General features: G+C 41.5%; 1 protein-coding gene across 9 annotated transcripts in view; it reads left to right on the plus strand.

The window, feature by feature from the left end:
- The window catches only part of Tnik (TRAF2 and NCK interacting kinase), a 398,674-nt gene that overhangs the window by 239,847 nt on the left and 136,341 nt on the right, over nt 1-22,486 (plus strand). For all 9 annotated transcript variants that reach the window (NM_001106422.1, XM_087618702.1, XM_087618687.1 and 6 more), the window contains 1 exon segment: nt 10,300-10,425. In NM_001106422.1, the coding sequence (NP_001099892.1) occupies nt 10,300-10,425 (126 nt within the window).

The raw sequence follows: 22,486 nt of genomic DNA on the forward strand, positions 1-22,486 counted from the left end.
TTACCATCTCCGTTCACATTGAAGGAAGCTGAAAAGGGAACTTAGTAAGGTCCAGAAAGACGCATGGTATGGGGTGAGTTCCATCTCTGGGCTCTACTTTTTATTCTAATTTCTTCATTAGTGTGAGTACAAAAGTGCTGGAATGAATGAGTTGGTCTTTCTTGGATCCACATGCTCTCTCAGTGTTTTTCAGCCATATGTGGGTTGGATACCTGGCTCTGCAAGACCATAGGAAAGGTAATTAACTCCTCAAAGGGGAATCTGAGAGCTAGGAGAGAAGTAACTGAAGAGGAGGTTGGATAGATAGGGGAATTCCATTCACACCCAAGCATCATAGTTCACGTCATGTGTCATGGCATGCCATGGCATCATAATATATTCAGACTTATTTGGTCCTTCAATGTCATTCTACTTATGTTTTTATATTCCAACCCCACATAAATGATATTGGTAGCTAACATGATAGAAAATTTCCTAAATTATTTTAAATGCTGTGTGTATACATATTTACATATATATTTATATAGTTGATATATATACATACATACACATACACATACACATACATGCACATACACATACACATACACATATACATATACATATACATATACATATACATATACATATACATATATATATATATATGATTCCCTCAATTACTTACAAAACAGGTTGTTTTAATTTGGCCCATTTTAGAGATGTAGAAGCCAGACATATTAAGTAGCTTGCTCAGTGTAGCATGGCTATTAAAATGCCATGCAATTTAATACCACCCTTTAATCACACACTTTTAACTTCAGAGCTCTATACAAGGTGGAAGTATATTTACTGATTATTTCGGGTATTTTCTAATAAACATTCCTACTACTTTATGACAGGTACTGAAAATTTAAAACTGAAAAACTGGTCATTCATCTGAGCAAGACCTCATGCTAAGCATAACCTTATTCCAAATATCCACAAAGATCTTATAAAAAATATGAATAAAGTTACCCATCTTCTTTGATGAGTCTGTTATCTGAAGCTAAACCCAGGATATTCCACATGTAAAGACATTCCCAACTAAGAATGCAGAGTGTGCCAAGGGCTGAGAGACAGCACGTTCTGGAAATTGTGTATCATTTGGTTTTGATGTTTAAAACAACCAAGAAGATATTAGTACAAGATAAATCTGAACAGAGGCCTCATAGCTCAGTGGTTAAAAGTCTTGCAGAGGACCCATATTTGGTTCCCAGTATCATTCATGTTGAGCAGCTCACAGCTGACTGTAATGCCAGGCTTTGGGGATCTGGCTCTGAGAGTACCTGTACACACACGCAAACACACACACACACACACACACACACACACACACACACAAGCACACATATGCATATACAATATTTAAAAATAAAAATACATCTTTAAAATAGGTAAATATGGACAAATCCTGAAGGGATTAAATACTATGACAAGGTTTTCAAGGTTTTTTTCTTCCCAATATACCACTTTGATCAAATAGTCCTAAGGAAAAACAATGTAGCCATGAGTTATAAGAGGTTTTATCTTGTTAGAAACTGAGCTTAGAAGCTATTAAGTCTTAACCTCTTTCCCAAAATAATGCCAAACCCCAGAACAGAGCCTGTGGTCAGTGTGCTTTGCCTGCTGGAAGGATCCCCACAAGCCCTGCTTTCTGGGACTCCCACTTCTGCCTTCTTGAGTCCTGGTAGGTGCAGAATGTGACCAGCCCTATCTCTTTGGTAAGACTCAGTAGAGGCCTTTCCCCAGTGGTGCTAGTAGAATGCTTTGTACATTGTCAAAGCGCTCAGTAAATGTTTGCTGAAATGACCACACACACACACAGGCACGCACGTGCACATACACACACACACACACACACACACACACACACACACACACACACACAAATCCAGTGTATATTGTTTGGTAAAGTCAAGGAGACATACTGTTCCAAATTTGTTTGGTTCTTTACTCCCAAAGGTGAGACATTTTATGGTGTGATTAATAGCATAACATATACTAATAATATATTAAGCTCAGTGGCCCAAAGCAAAGTAAAATGACTAACCCAGATCACTTACTGTGAACCAAACATCACCATTGTAATTCACAAAACTCAAGGAAGACCCCCAAGAGGATATTGTTATTATTTTCATTTGACAAATAAACAATCGAAACTGTAAAGCTTAAGTAACAGATATACAGATGTCCCAAACTTGGCTTGAGGACAAAATGGTATGTGATGTATAATGCGTGAGCTGTATTATATCCTTAAACATGATTTCAATTAGTCCCGGTGAACACAGACTGAATGAGGCAGAGTTAGGCAAGCTTGAAGACTGTTTTAGAGTTTGCACTGGAATTTTGTCATCGTATGTGGGACAGTAGCCTGTCCTGTGAGTTCCACGCAATTCTTGACTTAAGTCAGTCTGTGCGACTCTCTCGTGCTCAGTCCTGACTTGTTTCCCTAAGGTGCTGTGTTGCTGGCCTCAGCCTGAATAATAAGCTTCTTCCCAAAGTTAAGTACCACAATGAGACAAAACAAGACAGTGGGGCCACATTCCAGAAATTGGACACCGAGACCACTCACCCATAAGAGAAGGAATGAATTGCTATATTCGGTGTCAATATTTAGTGGCAGACAGGGATACCACCTTACGGAATCTCAATATTCCAACACCCTCAAAAGACTAACTCATAAGCCATAACTTTAGTCAAAGAGTCAATTCACTTTTGAGAAGTAGACAAAAGATAGAGAAATTCAAGAGAAAACTAGGTGGGTAGGTAGAAAATGTCCTTTGATAAACTGACGACTACATGAGATTTACAGTAGGTAGGCTTTGCTTAGGAAAGAAAGGGAATTCAGGAAGGCCACACCCGTATATGTAACCACCCCAAACCTACACATACCCCGCTGAGGCTCACCTGCAGGAGAGGCCCTGGGGGCCACTCTGGTACGATTATTCAAGTAGATGTCTTTAAGAGGCAGACTATTTCAATGACATACATGATACAACTTTTCAAAGGGAAGAGATAAATGTCTCAGTCTTCATTATTCCCTCTCCCTTTGGGACCACATCCCTGTGCTGTGGCTGTGGCTTTGTACTGCACGCAGATACATGGAAAGTCAGATGCCCACTCCACACACATACCAGCACCTGCCGTGACCCCCACTGCAGCCTGGATTGGTGGCTTGTGTGTGTCAGGGTCTCTGTGTATATTCTTGCATGCTGAGTGTGTGGGTTGGGTTTAGGACTTGCGTGTGTGCGTGCTCATGGGACAGAGCTTACAACAAAGTGGTGGAAGGAGTGTGGCAGAGTGACAGGCAGAGTGAGGACACATAGCCAACACCTCCAACTTAAAAAAAAAAACTGCATGGTGATTGGTATTTGACAGTGCCTTATATCTGTTGATCTGTTGCTGCTCGTAACAGTTGATCAAAATTCCAGTTATTTCTCTGAACTCTTTAATGGTATTTACAAGTATGCAGATAGAAAATAGACATATAAAAGTTTCAAGGCTTGGAGTCCTTGTCCAGGGCTGTCAATCCAGGGCTTCAGGAAAGTTTCTGACTAGCGAACATGTGGTCTTCTATAATTTCATGTCTCTCCTCTGTGATGAGAACACCTCATCTTTTCTGGTCTCTCTTGTTTGGGGCTTTGAATTCATGTAGTTTAATTTTCTCATCAGTATTCTGACTGTTTTCTTAATGACTTAAATCTTATATTTTGTTTTTCTCTCCATGAAAAGTCATTTTTCATTGAAAACTTATCTACTGGAAAGCGTTCTCAAGCAAGGAATAGGAACAGAGTGCTGCCTCGTTCTGTATCTACTCACAGATTGTTAGTGCAGAGCCTGGCATGTAGTAGGTGCTTCATGAAATAAAATACAGGTGCAAATAGAAAAGAACAGAGGAAACAAAAAGTAGAAAACTAGACCAGATTGAAATCCAAGTTGCAGGTCACAAAACCATGGTAGTCACCTTTCCTGACAACTACAACCAAAGAGGACATTGTCAATGGCACAGTTTTCCCCAGTAGAAAAGGTCATTTATTTCAATTTTGATAGCTGTTGGTTGAACTGTAGGCCTAGGATACTTTAGGATACCAGGCCTCTAATTTCCAAGGGATGTTAGTCAAATGATTGAGTGAATGACATCATTGCCAGAGCTGAAAGAGAGACCCCATGGAGAGAGAAAAACCCTACAAACAATCAGGCTCATCTGACCAGACATCTAGCTGAGACATTTTAGTATATACTGGGCCTATTGCTTATCCTCGCTGGGCTACACCTATAGGCGTGAATAATACCTCTTCTCTCATACAGTTAGGCAGATAATCAAATCTATATTCACTTGTAAAATGCTTAATATAGAGAGATATCTCTGTGTCTCTTGCAGACAGATTTTCATCTTTCCATGGCATGATAGTCCTCTTGGGAAGCAATACACAATACCCCATCTGCATAAGAGCCTTGGAAACTATGATGTCAGAAAAATGACTTCATTCCCAATGACATAGGCCATGCTTTCTTTCTTTTCATCAGTGACATCACTGCCACTTCCTCTTTGAGCTTAGCCCCAACTTGTGTTTCTTGATGCCAATGATAACAGCTTCCACATACTCTCATGAAGGTGTGTGTGCACGCGTGTGTGCATGTGTGCGTGTGTGCGGGTGTGCGTGCGTGCATGTGTGTGTGTGTTTCTTGTACATTGTTGTTGTTGTTGTTGTTGAATTCCAGTTTGTTTGCTTTTTTGCTTTTCCTATTTGGATAAAGGGGAAGGGCATGGTGTTGGATGGGTGAGGAAGGTGGTGGGAAGGATCTGGGAGGAGGATGAGGGGAAAAAAGTGATCAGAATATATTTATAAAAAATGAATTTTCAATATAAACAAATAATAAATAAACAAAAGCACCTACATACTTTACATCAACTTTGAGTACACCAAAAAGGGCCAGCCTTCTTTTTGGCATGGTGTATAGCCCTACTCATACACAGAATACTGTCATATATGAAAATTCTAATGACAGTTCGAGGCAAACAGTTTGAAAATAACATTTGTAACTATTTAAAGAAATGTAAATTTTGGATATGAAACAAAAAGACAATAAGAGACTAAAGACAATGTGACTTTAGATTTCATAAATTTGAATTTTATATTTCTTTGTTGTTGTTGAAGTTTTTTTCATATAATATATTCTGATCATGATTTCTCCTCTTCCAATGCCTCCCAGACCCCCCACCTCCACAACGCACCCAACTCCATGCCTTCTTTCTCTCTCTTTAGGAAACAAACAACAGAGTTCTATAAAAACAAATTAACATAGAGAAAACACAAGAAACACACACATAAACACAATTATACACACCACAGAATTAGAAAACATAATACAAGAGGAGAATACACAAGCAGACGGCCGGTAAGAAAGCCATCCAAAGTGATATGAAGCCAGCAGACAAAAAGCATCCAGAATACCAGTGATTTCATTTTGTGTCAGCTAGCTACAGTCAGGCTTGAGGCTGTCCCTAGGTGTGGCTATTCTATCCAGTGAGACTCCATTGGAGAAAACTAATTTTTCCTTTGCAAGTGGATGTCAATTAAAGATAGCTTCTTGGTTAAAGACGCTAGCTCCTGTCCACTTCCCCATCTCAGCACTGGGACCCATTCCGGCTTGAGCCTGTGCAGGTCTTGCGCATTCTGCCACAGTGCCCATGAGTTCATACATGCATCATTCCTGTGTCTGGTAGAGGAGCTCTGAGAGGCAGGATTTGATGGATATCACCCATTTAGTGCTGAGGGTTCCAAGATCCCCCTGCCCTCTCTGTCTTTCAAATATCTGGCTGCGGGTCACTGTATTTGTTCCCATCTGTTGCATGATGAAGGTACTCTGCTGATGACTAAAGGGGGCTCTGATCTATGAGTATAGCAGAGTATCATCCATTAGCATTCATTTAATTAATAGTTTACTTTTTTTTGGACAAGTAGTATTTGGTTTTATCTGAGTTGTTTAGCCCATCTCGTCTCTGGTTTTTGGTCACCCAAGCAGTGTTGGGTTATGGGCTCCATCTCATGAAGTGGGCATTAAGTCAAATCAGACATTGGCTGGTTGCTCCCACAAGTTCTATGCCACCATTGCCCTGGCATATTTTGGCAGGCAGGACAGACTGTAGATGGAAGGTTCTGTGGCTGCGTTGGTGGTTATGTATCAATTCTGGTAGTCTCCAGAGCACCTTCCTGTACCAAAGGCACCAGAATGTAGGTGTGAAGGTTCTCCATAGGCACCAGCTCGACCTCCTCATATTCAGTGAGTTGTACGGGTGTGGTGTTCAGCAGTAGGGCCTTGCTGTCAGTTTGTGGAGAGCAGCCTGTTCTCTTGGCAACAGCCAGGATTGTTCGGGGGATTTATGCATCAGTATAACTTTTACTTCCCTATAGACTGGGTACAGTTTTATTCCTGTTCCATGGGTTAAGAGCTAGACATCAGGCTAGTCCTTTGTTTTAGAGCACAAGAGTAGTAGACATTTTATTGACTCCATTTTAAAATCCTATTATACAGATACTTAAGCAGTGTATCCCTATACTATAAGTATGAAATGTTAGAACCACTCCATCATTCCTTGAGATCTAAGTAAAAAGTTTTGTATGTTAACAAGATCCTTTAACTCGAGGAACAAAATCAGGTTCTCTCTATGTTTCTAAGCTCTTTCTATCTGGTGCTTGGCTTAGTTAGCAGGAGTAATTGCACATCTGTTTGAGAGTCTTCTAGATAAAGTTAAGAAATCCTGACCAATCTAGAAGTGAATCTGAGCCCTAGTATTTGCAGTGAGCATGCTGAGAAAGGTCACCTCTCCAGGCCTCATTGACCCCATTTCTAAAACTCAAATCCTTAGAAACAGGGCCTACATTGAGCTGCTTGGGGTCATTAAGAACAGTACATTAGGGCCAGTGCAATGACACAGAGAGTCAAAGCTCACACTTATAATCCCTGGAAACCATACAAGAGAAGGAGAGAACCTCTACACAAAGTTGTTCTCTAACCTCCACATGTGCACACTGCCACAAGTACACCCACACACCACACACATACATACCACCACCACCATCACTACTACTAATAAATAATAATATGTTATAGATATGCTTTAAATGTTAAGACAGTGCACACACTGCTCCTAGCTCTGGCACAATAAACATTACATAGAGCTCCTTTGAGCTGCATTTTAGGACCGTAATCCTCTGCACACTGCTGGAGATGGCTAACTCCCAGGTTCTGCCAAGGTACGTTTCTTAATGTCCCATTGGCCACATTAGTTACCTGCCCGGTTCAGCTTCAAGCAGAGAAGTAATGAACTCTTGATGGAGAGCCACCAAATGTCATGGCCATTCCTTTCTGTTTACCATAGTTACTAGATGCTAATAGACCTCTGATTATGTGGGGCAAGTGATTGTTCTGTTGATAGAAAAGCTATGCTCAAGTAAGAACTTCATCATTTTGGTAGCTTTCCTAGTCACCTCCATAGCTGAAAATAACTGACACCAGGAGAGTTTAAATGCCATACCTGAAGTTAACACAATGAATCGAGCTAGGTTTTCAAGTCTTCTGGTTGAAGTGATAGTTCTTCATGGGGTAGTGGACTTGGCTTATTGGATACTCTCTTCTTAAAGTTGAAACAATTTGATTCCATTATTCAATTTTCAGTGTGATTCGATGGTCATTAGTTTCTCAGTGAGCTTGTTCCCTATACTTATGGCTTAAGGGTAAGAATAATTCATTTACAAAATAGAGAGTGTCCCACCATGGAAACCATCGAGGCTAAGGCTGAGGAGATAGTTCAGTCAGTAATGATGTTGCAAGCCTGAGGATCCGAGTTCAATCCCCAGAACCTATGTGCTCAGATGGGCATGATATCTCAGTGTTGGAAGGCAGAGGTAGGTAGATCTTTTGGGTTTGCAGAATATCCAGCTTAGCCTTTTCACTACACCCCAAGCCAGTGAGAGACCCCATATGAAAAATAAAACGTGGATGGACTCTGTGGAATTACACCTAAGGTTGTCCTCTGATGCCGCCCCCTAAGCACATGCATATAAGTATGCATCAAAGCACATAAAACAAACAAGGAAAAACAATCCTGTTGCATCTAGTTTTAGCCTGAGATTCTCTCATCTTTCGGGGAGTATTATGCTTTCTTTCACTTATTGGGACATACTGTAAGGCCGAAGAGCTTGTGGCAGAGTGGTATAAACTCCTGTTTTCCAGCCGGAAGTTTTGATAAATGACATCCTCACTTACAAGGCTACAGAAGGTTGTGTTGGAACTACGTAACCATGACCCAGAGGCCTGGGAATTGTGTTTGGAAATAATGCAACTTAAAATGCAAGTGACTGGCACTCTTGCTTGGTGAACCTGGTTATCTGTGATTTTGCCATCAGAGTTGGGAAGACTAGCCACTGTGTTTATTTTGTATCTATCTTTGTAACCTTCATATGCCTTATTTAGATAGCACGGAAAACTCAACTTGTAATGTCTGCATTTCATCGTTGCTGTGAAAACACAGGTTCCAAAACAGTTAAGTTAGTGTTGTGAGATCTATCAGCTCCAAGGGGGTAGACACCAAACCTAGTGTATCCCCCAACTCCTCACCTCACTGCTCTCACCACAGACTCAATACTTATCCTTTCTTAATGGCTGTGATTGGCTCAGTTTCCCTTTCCACAGTGATACCGACCTCCTTCTGACCTCCATTCCATTTATTTGAGATTTAGTTGTGTACCGGATGCCACTGTGGCTTAACCTCTCTTATTGACACGGTAAGCCATCTTCAGGCACATCCATCTCCCGTGTTCCTGCTGAGGCTTCAGGAGGCGGGCAGCAGATACCTGAAGAACCTGCCTGACTTCCGAGTTCTGCCCACAGTGAGACTGTCAGGTCCAGCTGGAGAGTGATCTATACCTCTCATTACCTGCATAATTCCCCCTTTAATGGAAGCAGCCCAGGGTGGTTCTTCATTGTTCAAATGAGGCTTCCCAAGTAATGACACTCACATCCTACACAGAATTACAAAAGCTGATGTGCAGCATAGTACAGTTGGAGCTGATGTCTGAAGCAGAATAGAGTTACATCTATGGAGTAGACACTCAAGTATCAATCCAATTACAGCACAGTTTCATACACAAGCATGCACACACACACACACACACACACACACACACACACACACACACACACACCTCATATGTGTGAAGAACCATTGGGGGAGAACACAGGATTTAGAGGTAGGGACCTTCCATTGCCTGAGAGACTCCAGGAAGACATCCATCCTTGAGGAGTATAAATAAAATTTCATCAGTATTAACACATAAAAGCTATGTGAAGGGAAGAAGACAGCATACATGGGAAGTTCTGGAAGGATGTTGTAATGTCATACATGTAGGCTATGCGGATAGATGCAAGGCTAAAGGTACAGAAACACGTGTCATGGCTTCTTGAGTCATGATAACATAACATCGTGTTTACCACTCTGTCTCATTTGTCCTGGAGCAGAAAACACTGTTTTGTGTCCAACTAAAGGGTACACAAGTAAGTTCAGACAGTCTGATGAACACACATATGGTGACGGTCAGACAGTCAGTCTGGAGTCCACACACACACAAGGTCAGATTGTGGCGAATACACATGAGCCCTCCAAGATTAAGTTAGAAGACTCTTAACTGGAAACTGAACGAGACATGTGAGTCAGGAAACTTAGTCCGTGGAGTCTTTTCATGTCTACACTACGTTTTCCCCTCTCCTTTCATGTTGAGCTTCCGAAAGGTGATGAGGACTCCTGCTTTGTGAACTTCTTCAGATCTAGAGAACTTACCTTGCTCCCTCTCCTGTCTGACTTTCATTGGCTTCCTTCAAGGCACTTGAATAAAAGGACACTTCAAAGAAACCAAGCCTAATAAAATGTAAATCCGAGGCCAAATGTGTTTTCCCTTTCTTTGTCCTCAGCCTTCCCAGGTGATGTGATCAGCAGTGTGTACCAGAGGGAAAAGCTTCCCTGAAGCTGATTGTGGGTTTTCTTGGATAGCCTCCACAAGAAGAGATGGACTTTCTGATGTCCCTCCAGGCAATGATATGCTGGTCTGTTAGCTATATAAAAATAAGACCCCTTTGTGCTTCCATTGTTTAACCAAACAGCATAATGATCCTCTTTAATCAACTAAGGACTGATAATAGCTCATTGCTATAGGTAGTATTAAAGAATGAATTTTTCCAATAACGGAATGTTCACGTCTATTTATTTTTCTCGCACAGGATGAAGAGGAAGAAATCAAACAAGAAATTAACATGTTGAAGAAATATTCTCATCACAGGAACATTGCTACATACTACGGTGCTTTTATCAAAAAGAACCCTCCGGGCATGGATGACCAACTATGGGTATGTGACACTATCCAAAAAGCCTTTCTCTATCCCTCTCGTAAGACTTGATAGAGTAGACATTACTCTTGAAACACTTAGCCCTGTGATTTTCATAACATTAGATTTTCAAACTTTTCTCCCATCTTCTTGGATATGTGTTTCTCCTTATCTCTAAATCTGCCTTCTTTCTTTTTAAAAATAAATATTTTCTTTTATTTGGTAGGCATATGATTGTGGTTGCACACATATGTGTGCAGGTCTGTTAAGGTCAGAGGACAACATCAAGTACCATACTCCATTAGGGTCTACTATATATATAAATATATATATGCATATTTTAGACAAGATTTCTCACTGTATCTGGAAGCATTCATTTAGCTGTACTGGCTGGGCCAGGGAGTTCATGGGATCCACCTGTCTGTTCACTACCCCAAGGCTGAGATTTTTTTAATGCCAGCACTGAGGTCTGGGCTCAGGTCCTCATGCTTGTGTAGCAAGCACTTTACCCACTGAGCCATTTCCCATTACCCTTTCTTATCTATATTAGTATGGACCATGCCCGAAACTCACTAATCCCTACTTCCTCCTCACATACCAACAATCTTTTATTGCATTTTTATTATATTTCAGTCACCATGCCACTTACTATCTGTGAATTATATGATTTATTCCCATTCGCTGTTGCAGCATCGCCTACTTCCTCCTCGTCTATTAACAATCTTTTATTGTGTTTTTATTATAGTTTGGTCACCATGCCACTTACTATCTGCATTATATGATTTATTCCCATTTGCCGATGCAGCATCATCAGTCTAATTTCTTTCATGATGAAACTGAGATTGGCAGGAAGGATAATCAACTATCTCAAGCTTTGTGTGGTGGAAGGGAGCCAGGGTCTAACTTCACTCTGACTGGCTATGTATTACACTGGGAAGATGACTGAGAGAGTAGCTTCAAGTCTGTGGATGAAATACCTAACACAATGTCTGATGTCACTGTAGGACCTCAGCAAAGGTGCTTTGCTTTTCCTGAACATCCTAAAACTTGGTGTCCCAGTCCTTGAGAGCTAACTGATTGTCCCACCAATGGCGACTGACAGCTACCACCTTGTTGTGTGCTGTGCTCTGTGCATATTTTCTTTTTTTGCCTTGGTAACTTCTGACACTGGAACTTTTCATCCCCAATCCCACAATGGATACAGAACCATCTTGGTTCGATGACATTAAAAGGGATTTGCCAATGTTATGAGTCAGCCTCAAGTGTAGCCAAGTCAGTGGAAGGTGGACCACTTGATCTGCTTCTCATCTCTTAAATCTCTCTTCCTCTCTGTTGGATTGGTGACTCTGAAGGCCTTGCTTATCTTCTGGGACCCCGAGTATGTGTCTAACACACACCCTTGAGTGGGTGCCACCAAAATGCCAAGGACTATGGTACACTGTGTAGCTCCAGTGATGAATGGGCATTTCTCTAGGCTCAGACTTGGATAAAAGCTATTGTGTTGATGAATATGACATTTGAAATCCAACCACGATGGAGCGGGGAAGCATCCAGTGTTTTTACATGCTGACCAGAAAAGATGTGATGATGTTAGTTTAAACATTAACAAGAAATACCCACGTGATATTGAATATTCAAGTCATCAGAAAAGAAATGCTGGGAAATGTTTTCCATAGGACACATCTACAAATGTAACATAAAGGTGGTACACTGTAGAGCAAATGAGGCTTGGTGGTAGTAACTTAATATGTTGTGTGGTTTCTGAAACCATGTTTAATTTTAACAGTAGTCTCTTGGGGTACAGCAATGTGCATATGAAAGTTAGAAAATACTTAGAAAGATAGCTTCAGTTTGTGGATGAAATACCTAACACAATGAATGTGAGTGTGTCATCTGAGGAGACACGCCAAGAGGATATGCTGCCAATTTAAACCTTGATAGACGTGATCATGTAACTCCTAAAGATGATCACAAGCTACAATAGAGATGTAAGTCACTAATTTAGGAAGAATGTTTGTTTCGTACATGATGAGTAGGGTATAAAAACCTTCAGCTACAATGAGTTTGTACAAATCAATGGGGACAAGTAGGAAACTACTAAAGGTACATGAAGGTGGAGGCAGCAACTGTGTTAACAATCATTACCAATAAACGTGTTGACTTTGGTTTGTTTATCTATTTATTTAAATTTATTTACGTCACATCCCACTCACTGCCCCCTCCTGGTCACCCTTTTCCACAATCCTTTCCTTATCCCCCCAATCCCCTTCTCCTCTGAGTAGCTGGGGGCTCCCATAGGTATCTCCCTGTCCTGGCACATCAACTCTCTGTGGGAATAAACATGGTTTTTTAATGATCCTCAGAAACCCCAGGAAGAGTTTGTTACAATCTCCTACTTATGAGATGAGAAAATGATTTTCAGTACCTACCCACTCATACCTAGTTCTCACAGAAATGCATGTTGCTACAGTTAACCCAAGGACAATTAGAATGCACACAGGCCACACACACACACACACACACACACACACACACACACACACACACACAGAGAGAGAGAGACAGAGACAGAGACAGAGACAGAGAGACAGAGACAGAGAAAGACAGAGACAGAGAGAAATATATGTATGTGTATATATACACACTCATGCATAAATATTCCAAAAAAAGTGCCTCAGTTTTGAACCAGTATTTCTCTAAGCAGAAAGTTATTGAAAGTAAATATTTACATAACTACATAAATAAATTAACCAGGAAGAAAGAAATTCACTTAAACTTATGGTTAATTAAACTAAACATAAATTCATTCTTTTTTTTTTTCCAGAGCTGAGGACCGAACCCAGGGCCTTGAGTTTGCTAGGCAAGCGCTCTACCACTGAGCTAAGTCCCCAATCCCTCATAAATTCATTCTTATGAATGGATGAACATTAACTATTAAGATTCTAAAGTCTTTCTTAAAGATTATACTTAAATATAATATCTTGTTTTTATATGAAAGGAAAAACTATATGATTATACATGTTGAAAAGATTGAGTTTCTTGGACTAGATACACACCAGTGTTGAGGAGAGCATTTACTTGTGAGGATCATTTCAATATTTTAAGTTTTTATTTTATTTTACTTTATGCTTTAGAGACAGAGTCTCTGTACATAGCTCCGGCTGCCTTGGGCCTCACTAGGTAGACCAGGCTGGACTTGAACTCCCAGAGATCTACTTGCCTCTGCCTCCCAAATGCTGGAATTAAAGGCATGTACCACTATGTCCAGCTATTTTAATTTTATTCTAAACTTTATTAATTAAAAAGTAGAAAAGAAAACCAATTACACACTCAAATTAACCAGACCCTAAAACTCTACAACTCAGTGTTAGAGTGGCCATTGGAGAAGGAAATTATGGAACTTCCCATTGGATTTTATGCTTTCCCTGTTGAGTATATTTTTATGCACATAGCCACCATGAAAATCAAAAAATCCATGACAGAGTTAGAACTAGAAAAACAATTAACGTTATGTCCTGTTTCATAAGTCATGTCCTTCACCTGCATTCTGCCCTTCCTCATCCTGTGAGAGTTAGCTCTTGATTCTTGCTCTGGTTTTCTCCATACTACACTGTACCCATACTGCATTTGTTCCCTGCACACGCTATTGGATAGCTTCCATATTTGAGGGACAACACTCAGTATTTTTCTTTCTAAGATTAGACAATCTCATTTGGTATAATACATTCTAAGCCCACCCACTTTGGGGGCATACCCATGTTCCTCTCCCACTTATAACGTATGCACCTTTCCCACGGTTCCTTTCACTGCCTCTCATGGGACTGTCCTAGCTCTTCACAATGACAGACAGGACAGGGATTGTGCCTTTGTGTCTTTGTTTCTCTTCAGCTTCTGGGCAATATGAACTGAGAACAGCATCTATTTGCGAGTGGGAACAGCATCACTGGTACAAGCCTGGTTGCCAGGGTGATTTCTGAGTGTGGCTTCCTGAGGGCCTGAAAGCTCAGGGGAATATAAAGAGGTGGCTTCCACCAGAATTCTTTTGTGTCCCAAAGATTTGCTGCTCTGCCTGGAATCCATTATTTCAGTGTTGCCATGTATGCCATGAGCTACAACCGATGGATGTAAAGAATCACTCTGGTTTTACCCAGTTTGCAGTCAGACTCTGAGGTGCTCCTGTGTACCCTTGCAGTTTTTCCACCCCAAAAGAACCATTATCATCCCCCTCATATCCTGTGTGCTTGAGATAGAACCCACTGCCTTGGGCAGGATGGGTTCTGACTCTCTCTCTCTCTCTGTCAGTTGTATTGAAGTTTAACTGGCAAACTTAGCATTGATGAGGATGTGGAGAATGCAAAGGTCGCCCACTGCTGGTGGGGTTGTCAGTCAGCACAACCATTGTGGAAGCCCCTATGAAGGGGTATTCACTCTGTGCATAGCAGAACAAAATGATAACCGTGTGTCCAAGAGGCATCTTCATACACTTGTTCCTTCTCTTAAGTACTATTCACAATACAGGAGGATGGGTGGCAATTTTATGCAGTCTGTGTGGTCAGGGCTACAGTACTAACTAAGCGTAAACATGAATTAGCAATCATGCTTTCTTAAGTTTGGTAATGGAAGGAGTAATGGCCTATATCTGCTGGTTTGGGAAACCCCATCTTTCTGAACGCTCCACAAGCAATCTTCTGACAGCATCTCTGTCGCTGAGGAAAAGGTGAGGGTAGGAAAGAAGCTGACCTAAGCACAGGCATGATTTATTTGTATAATTGCATTTCTATGTGAAACAAAACTAAAGAATGGGAGATGGGGAGGTCCTTGCCTGTTTGACAGTGGGTGAGCTAGTTTGGGCACTGCTGGAGAGTTTATCCTGCTGGCATGGGTGTGAGAGAGCTGGCAGGCTGACCAACTCAGTTACAACCCAGACCTAGTTCCAGGGCTTTAAGTTGGCCCACCCCAAGATCTACCTCATATATGAACTGAATGCTAGAGCATGTGAAAGGGCCAGTCCTGAAGATCCAAAGCTACAGGATCTCCATGAAACAGGGTAACAGCAGGATATTCAAGAGGAATCCCAGGTAGGATCCAGTATTGACAGTGTAGTGGAAGCTAGAGGCCTCAAACCAGACCAATAAGTCATTGCAGTGAACATTTACACGTAAAGATGCATAGACAAAGCTGACACACTACAGCTTCCATGACAAGATTTTTCTAGTCTATTTTATTTAATTTTATTGGGGGAGGTTGCAAGGGCCAAGGGTGGATTCAAGGGGGTGGGGAGATGAGTGGGATTTGGTGCATAATGTGAAATTTTAAAGAATAATAAAAAGTTTTTTTTTTAAAAAAAGGACAATGGTTTACAACACTTACTAGTAGGCCAAGATCTGTTAGTATAACATTATGTTATGGCAGTGTAACAGAGCTAAATAAAGAATTCTCAACTGAGGAATATCAAATGGCCATGAAGCACCTAAAGAAATATTTAACATTCTTAGTCATCAGGAAAATGCAAATCAAAACAACCTGAGATTCCACCTCACACCAGTCAAAATGGCTAAGATCAAAAACTCGGGTGACAGCAGATGCTAGTGAAGATGTGGAAAAAGAGGAACACTCCTCCATTGTTGGTGGGATTGCAAGCTGATCCAACCACTCTGGAAATCAGACTGGTAGTTTCTCAGAGAAGTCTACATAGTTCTACCATAGAGGACCCAGCTATACCTCTCCTGGGCATACACCTAAAAGATGCTGCAACATACAACAAGGACACATGCTTCACTATGTTCATAGCAGCCAGAAGCTGGAAAGAATCCAGATGGCCCTCAACAGAGGGATACAGAAAATGTGGTACATCTACACAATGAAGTACTACTGAGCTATTAAAAACAATGACTTCATGAAATTCTTAGGCATATGATAGAACTAGAAAATATCATCCTAAGTGAGGTAACCCAGTCACAAAAGAACACACACGGTATGCATTCACTGATAAGTGGATATTAGCCCAAAAGCTCAGAATACCCGAGATACAAGTCACAGACCAAGCTCAAGAAAAAGGAAGACCAAAGTGTGAATGCTTCAGACCTTCTTATAAGGGGGAACAAAAATATTCAAAGCAGGAAATATGGAGACAAAACAGAGACTGAAGAAAAGACCTAGGAATCCAGCCTCTATACAGTCACCAAACACAGACACTATTACTGATGCCAGAGAAATGTTTGCTGACAGGAGCCTGATATAGCTGTCTCCTGAAGGGCTCTGCCAGTGTGTGACAAATACAGAGGCAGATGATCTCAGCCAACCATTGAACTGAGAACAGGGTCCCCAATTGGGGAGTTAGAGAAAGGACTGAAGGAGCTGAAGGGATTTGTTACCCCATAAGAAGAACAACAATCAACCAACCAGTCACCCCAGAGCTCGCAGGCACTAAACCACCATCCAAAGAGTACACATGGAGGGACCCACGGCTCCAGCTGCATATGTAGCAGAGGATGGCCTTCTTGGGCATCAATGAGAGGAGAAGCCCTTGGTCCTGTGGAGGCTCAATGCTCCAGTGTAGGGGAATGTCAGGGCAGGGAAGCAGGAGGGAGTGGGTGGGTAGGGGAGCACCCTCAGAGAAGCAGGGGAAGGGGATAGGAAACAGGTTTTTCAGAGGGGAACAAGGGATAACATTTGAAATGTAAATTAAAAAATATCCAATTTAAAAAAAAAAAAACAAGAAAACACCGCCATATTGTTTATTGCATTTGTAGCCACTTTACAAGTTAAAGGTGATTATTTCCACTGTATAGATTAAGAAATTAGACTCAGAGAAATTCAGAGATTTGTCTGAGGTCTCAGAGCTTATCAGTAAGGAAGCCAATGAACTAGCTTACTCCAGGGTATGTGATGTCAGAGTCAATTCAGTTTCAGTCCCCTTTGGTCATGAAAAAAAAATGGCTCCACTATCAAATTTGGTGTCCTTGATAGGATTAAAGCTTTAAGTTTCAATAAACTTATTTTGAAAGCTAGGTATTGTAGTACTGGGCAGCAGAGGCAGGGGGATCTCCATAAGTTCCAAGCCAGTCAGGGTTACATAATGAGGCCTTATCTCAAAATCATAAATAAGATTTTGACCTTATGTTTGATCTTTACTCCTCGGTTTCTTATATATTCAGAAGAAATAGCAAAACCTCTCAGCTATTAATAAGTCTTCTATGAAGCATAAGAAATATTTGTGGAAAGCCACAGTAAGTCTTTTGGGAATGTCTTATCAAATAATTGCAAAGGTCAAAGATAGTTGATTCTTCAGATGACTGGCATATTTGCAAAGATCTTGTTAGTATAAAAATGTGTTTTACAGAGACATAGCCTACACAGCCAAGAGTAGCACTTCCTAATGTGCATTATCTGAGTTCAGCCTGACTGCGTGAACTATTCATCAGATGGTCCTTTCTCCGTAGTTTGGAGGTTCGCAGTACACACCTCACCAGGGGACACCTCTGTAGTGCAGGCTTCTGATTGAATTGTAATCTGTGCAGATTCCATCAGGTCTATTGTAGAGATAAACTCTTGTTTGGTATCAGCTCCAGAGAAACACAACCACTTCTGATAATGGCGAAGTAATTCTCCTTTATCAACTACTCGAGGCCTGGTCCGGAAATCAAAAAAGGGAGCTCTTTCAATAAAGATTCTGATCTCTGGGAAACAGTGGCACTCTGACACTCGGCGACACCGTCTCATCTCTCAACCACATCCCAGGCCTGCCAGGCTCTCCCGGTTTGTTCTAAAATCCACTCAGATACCAGAGGGAGGGAAAGGTCCTGTCTGTGAAATGGACTAATTTCTCTACAATTACAGCATGTCTTCACACCTATTTTGCTGTCCTGTTGATACTGTCACAACAAACACAGATCTAGATGTCCCATGAGAGGAAATAAGTTTCTAATTAGCTCCTGAAATGTAGAGCAGTCTGGTATGATGAGAGACGGTCGGACTGAAGCAGCAAATTAGCTTCTCATTAGATTGTAGTGATGTCGATTGGTAGATGGAGGGTTCCGATGCTTTGTTGTGAAGCAGGAGAGATGGCTCGGTGGGTAAGTCTGCTTTCTGCACAGCATGAGGAGCTGAGTTCAGATCATTGTACTAAAATAAAAAGCCAGGCGTACCTGAGTGCTTGCCTGTAACCTCAGGGCTGTGGGAGGGGCAATGGGAGGACACTGAGTTTTGCTATTTGTCAGGCTAGATAAGGTTCCAGAGACTGCTGCAGGCAGCCAGGCGGAAAGTGATCGAGTGGAACACCTTCAGCAGCACACATGCTCTCCTGCACATGTGTGCATATGTAGAAAATGCACAATGGAAGAGATGTGCAGTACATTTGAGCATCTATCTAATGGTCAGGCACAACCTGGTCTGCTTATCCATGGATCTGGGTTCTAGCAGCAGGAGAAGCAAGCTCTCTAACACTTAGTTTCTATTTTATAAAATGTTAATTAGACCAGGCCTGTGTGTTTGCCAACTGACAACCTGGAGGATAAGTATACTTAGTTTGGGCTCCATAAAGTAGTGATGTTTTACTTAAGTCAATATTAGAAAAATTGAACAGATTCTTATGGAATCCTGGATTCCTTGAAAAGTTTTGAAAATAATCAAATGATCTAGAAATATTTGGCTTGAAATCCCACATCGCAGCAACGTGTGGAATCAGGGTGCTGGCTGCCCAGATGTGCCAGATGCCCAGATGTGCCAGATACCCAAGAAGTCATAGGTGTTGCTTCAGCCTGCACCACGGGTCCGGGCCCTTTGCTCTTTATGTACAGTTGACCCCATGCCTTCAGTTACTTCTCCAGCTCCTGTGTGAGATCACCGTAGAATAACATGCTGAGACTATTGAACGCAAGATGTCACTGAACTGCCTTTACTCGGGTTGGTCACAACACCTCAGCCTCAATGGGTCATATTGTCCATTTCTATTGCTCCTGTATTGTAGCAGACACTAGGCCCAAATTCAATGTGGGCTGGTTCAGTGTTTCAGTATAGGTCATAGTATAGTGTATCTGCACCATACCTCATCCCAACAGAGCTCAGGGGCACTAGAGAAGAGTGGGACTTGGGAAGGAGTGCTTTAAACAGTGTTCTAGATACTCCATAACTGTCACACCCATGAGCTCACAGCAATCGAGGTTACTCACACAAGGTGAAGCCAATCAAAACTACTATGCAGTTGGGATAGAGGTTCATAAACCCCAGCCCTAGCTCAAGAGCTTGGTGGTTGGGATCTCTTGGGTAGGGAGAGTCAGTTTGCTTCAGGCAAAAGGCCCCAAATAGGATGCCCATGCGCCTGTGCCTATAGGCAACACTGACTGAACTCAGGCTATGACAAAAAGGGCATGCAGTTGGAAAGGAGACAGTAAGGAGGGGACTCGGGCAGGAGAAGGATTGGGGGTGGGTATGATCACTATATATTTTAGGCATGTATAGAATTCTTAAACAATGAACAGAATATCAGCTTTCAGGGTGACCTGCTGAGGATCATGTTCACAAATATTCAGCCTCCAGGAGCTGAGCCTTTGCAACTGGGCCTTAAAATTCCTCTAAGTCCTGCTATCAAAAAATGAGCCTTCCCCCCTTTAAAAGAAACCCATTTCAACCACTGGTTGTTGTTTTTATTAGCAGAAGACTTCCTTTGTAGACACACACTAAGTTAATCTCATTACTTGAGAGAAGAAATCTCAAACGATGGGGCTTTGTAAATATGGGAGTCTAAGACAGGCAGAAGAATGGCTTCGGGCAGGAGCCTCTGCCTTGGCCTGGGTGCAGTTTTTATGAACTGGGGTAGGGGTTTGCTGACAGGATGGAAACAGGATTTCTTTTTTTATCCCAAGAAATTTTATTTAAAGTGTTTAAACTGCCTTCACATAAGCAAAAGGACGACTTTGTCTATATTTAGAACTGATCGTGAAGCTCCTGGCTCCCATTTTAGATTAACATTGACCTAAAGCCCCTGTTCACACCTCGCTTCTCAGGACCTTCAGCTGTCAACACTTGAAGTCTATGTCTTTTATTTGGTTTTTTGGTTTGGTTTTGGTTTTTCTATTTGGGGTGGGGAGCACTGAATGTGTACACACACACACACCACAACACACACCTACACACAAATGTGTACAGAAGTCAGAGGAGGACATTAGCTATTGTCCTCAGTCTTATTGCCACATTATTATTTTGAAGACAAAGTGTCTTCTCCAAACTCAATGCTCCTTTTGACTAGGCTGCCTGCCTTGTGGTCACCCATGATCCACCTAAATGTCTGTGACCCAGCACTTGGGTTATATCATCACATGCAGCTTAGAGTTTACAAGGGTGTTAGGAATTTGAAGTCATAGCCTCTTGCTTGCCTAGAAAGTACTATTACTTATAATAGTGAGACATTTCCACAGCTTGACTTTCCTTCTTTTAACCTGACTAAAACCTTACTCCTAATTCCTTTCTGTTTAATATTTTGAGATACAGAATTATACATCACTATTATTATTATTATTATTTGTGTGTGTGTATGTGTGTGTGTGTGTGTGTGTGTGTGTGTGTGTGTGTGTGTGTAAAAATCTATGTATCTGTGGTAGGGTATATGTGTAGGCTAGAGGACAGTTTCAAGTACTATTCCACAAGAACCATCCAACTTAAGTTTTGAGACAAGACCTTGGCCTGAAGCTTGTTCATTAAGTTCCAGGGACCTGCCTGTCTCTGTTTTTCCAGCATCCCCTGCCTGTGTAGTTATATGGGTTCCAGAGATCTGGTTCCTCATGTTTGTGGAGAAAGCATTTCCTAGCTGAGCTGTTGCCTCAGCCTACATTTCTTCTAAGTCTTTTGTTAGAATATTTGGAGCTCATATGTATGTGGTGATTCACTCTTACTAAGGAAATTACCCAGGAGTTCTCACATGGCTACTTGTGAAATGTAATGCTGTCACACAGACTCTGCTTGGACATGGATGACTGATACCATGGTCTTGGCCTGTAGGCAAGCTTTGCTTGCTAAAAATACCAGTTGGCTCAGAATACTCAAAATGCCTTTGTTACTAGCAGAGTAAAAGCCTGTCCGCAAGCCTTATCGACAGCCTTTGGGATGCTTGGCAGTCCTTTTATCTTTGCATAACTTATACTTTGTTTGAGAATTCTCAAGTCTAAAAATAATTTTTTTCTTTTTAAACCTCAATACACGCTCATTTAGAGTTGAATACTCGAGGCTGTTGAGGTTGGTTTTGTGTTTCTGTCTGAAGGCATTTCCTATTGTGAGGTTTAAACTACCCCTGGCAAGTGAATCAGCCTTTTCTTACAAAGCTGCTGAATTTTGAGTTTGGTTCACACCTTCATAAATCATGCAGATGGGATCTGTGGTTATTCCCAACCACATAAGATAAAAATACCACATTCCTCCCTGAGGTTTCAAAGCCTCCAAGGTCACTAGGCTGATTCTTTACTGGGCTGGGAGTTCTTGGAAGTTGCTTCTAACCTTGTCTTAGCCTCTTAAGAGGCTTGGTTCATCCTAGGAAGAACTCCAGCCCTTGGCCCTGTTCCCACCTCTTCTGCCTGACCCTCCCATGCCCATTAAAGAGAAAGGATCTACTCACTGTCACCTATTTTTGTGGGTGATTGACTGGTGGATTCCTGTCCAGGCATTCTGCCTTAGGACCTACAGCATTAAAATGCCATCTTGAGACCTTGTTCCTTGTTATAGGAACTTAAAACTGATGAACTAGCAAGGGACTGAATCCTTTAGGGACCTGGGAAATCATCTCAGAATTGACTTTCAGAATCCCCTCAGAAGTCACTGAGTCTGTAAAATGAAACTGTTGTATTTCATGATTCTCTGCCAAGAACTGTGCCTGAGCCTTGTAAAGACTGAAGTCAGGACTGACTCATGCTTCTGTCATGTCTAGGGTAGGTGGAGAATAAAGCACAGTCCTGGGGAAATTCATGCATGTGTGTGTGCGTGCATACGTGAGTGTGTGTGTGTGTGTGTGTGTATGTGTATATATATGTATGTGTGTTTGTATGTGTGTGTGTTGTGTGTGTTTACATGTGTGCATGCATGCATGTATACATGT

This window comes from Rattus norvegicus, chromosome 2, assembly GCF_021556685.1.
Source record: "Rattus norvegicus strain SHRSP/BbbUtx chromosome 2, alternate assembly SHRSP_T2T, whole genome shotgun sequence".
Taxonomy (NCBI): Eukaryota; Metazoa; Chordata; class Mammalia; order Rodentia; family Muridae; genus Rattus; species Rattus norvegicus.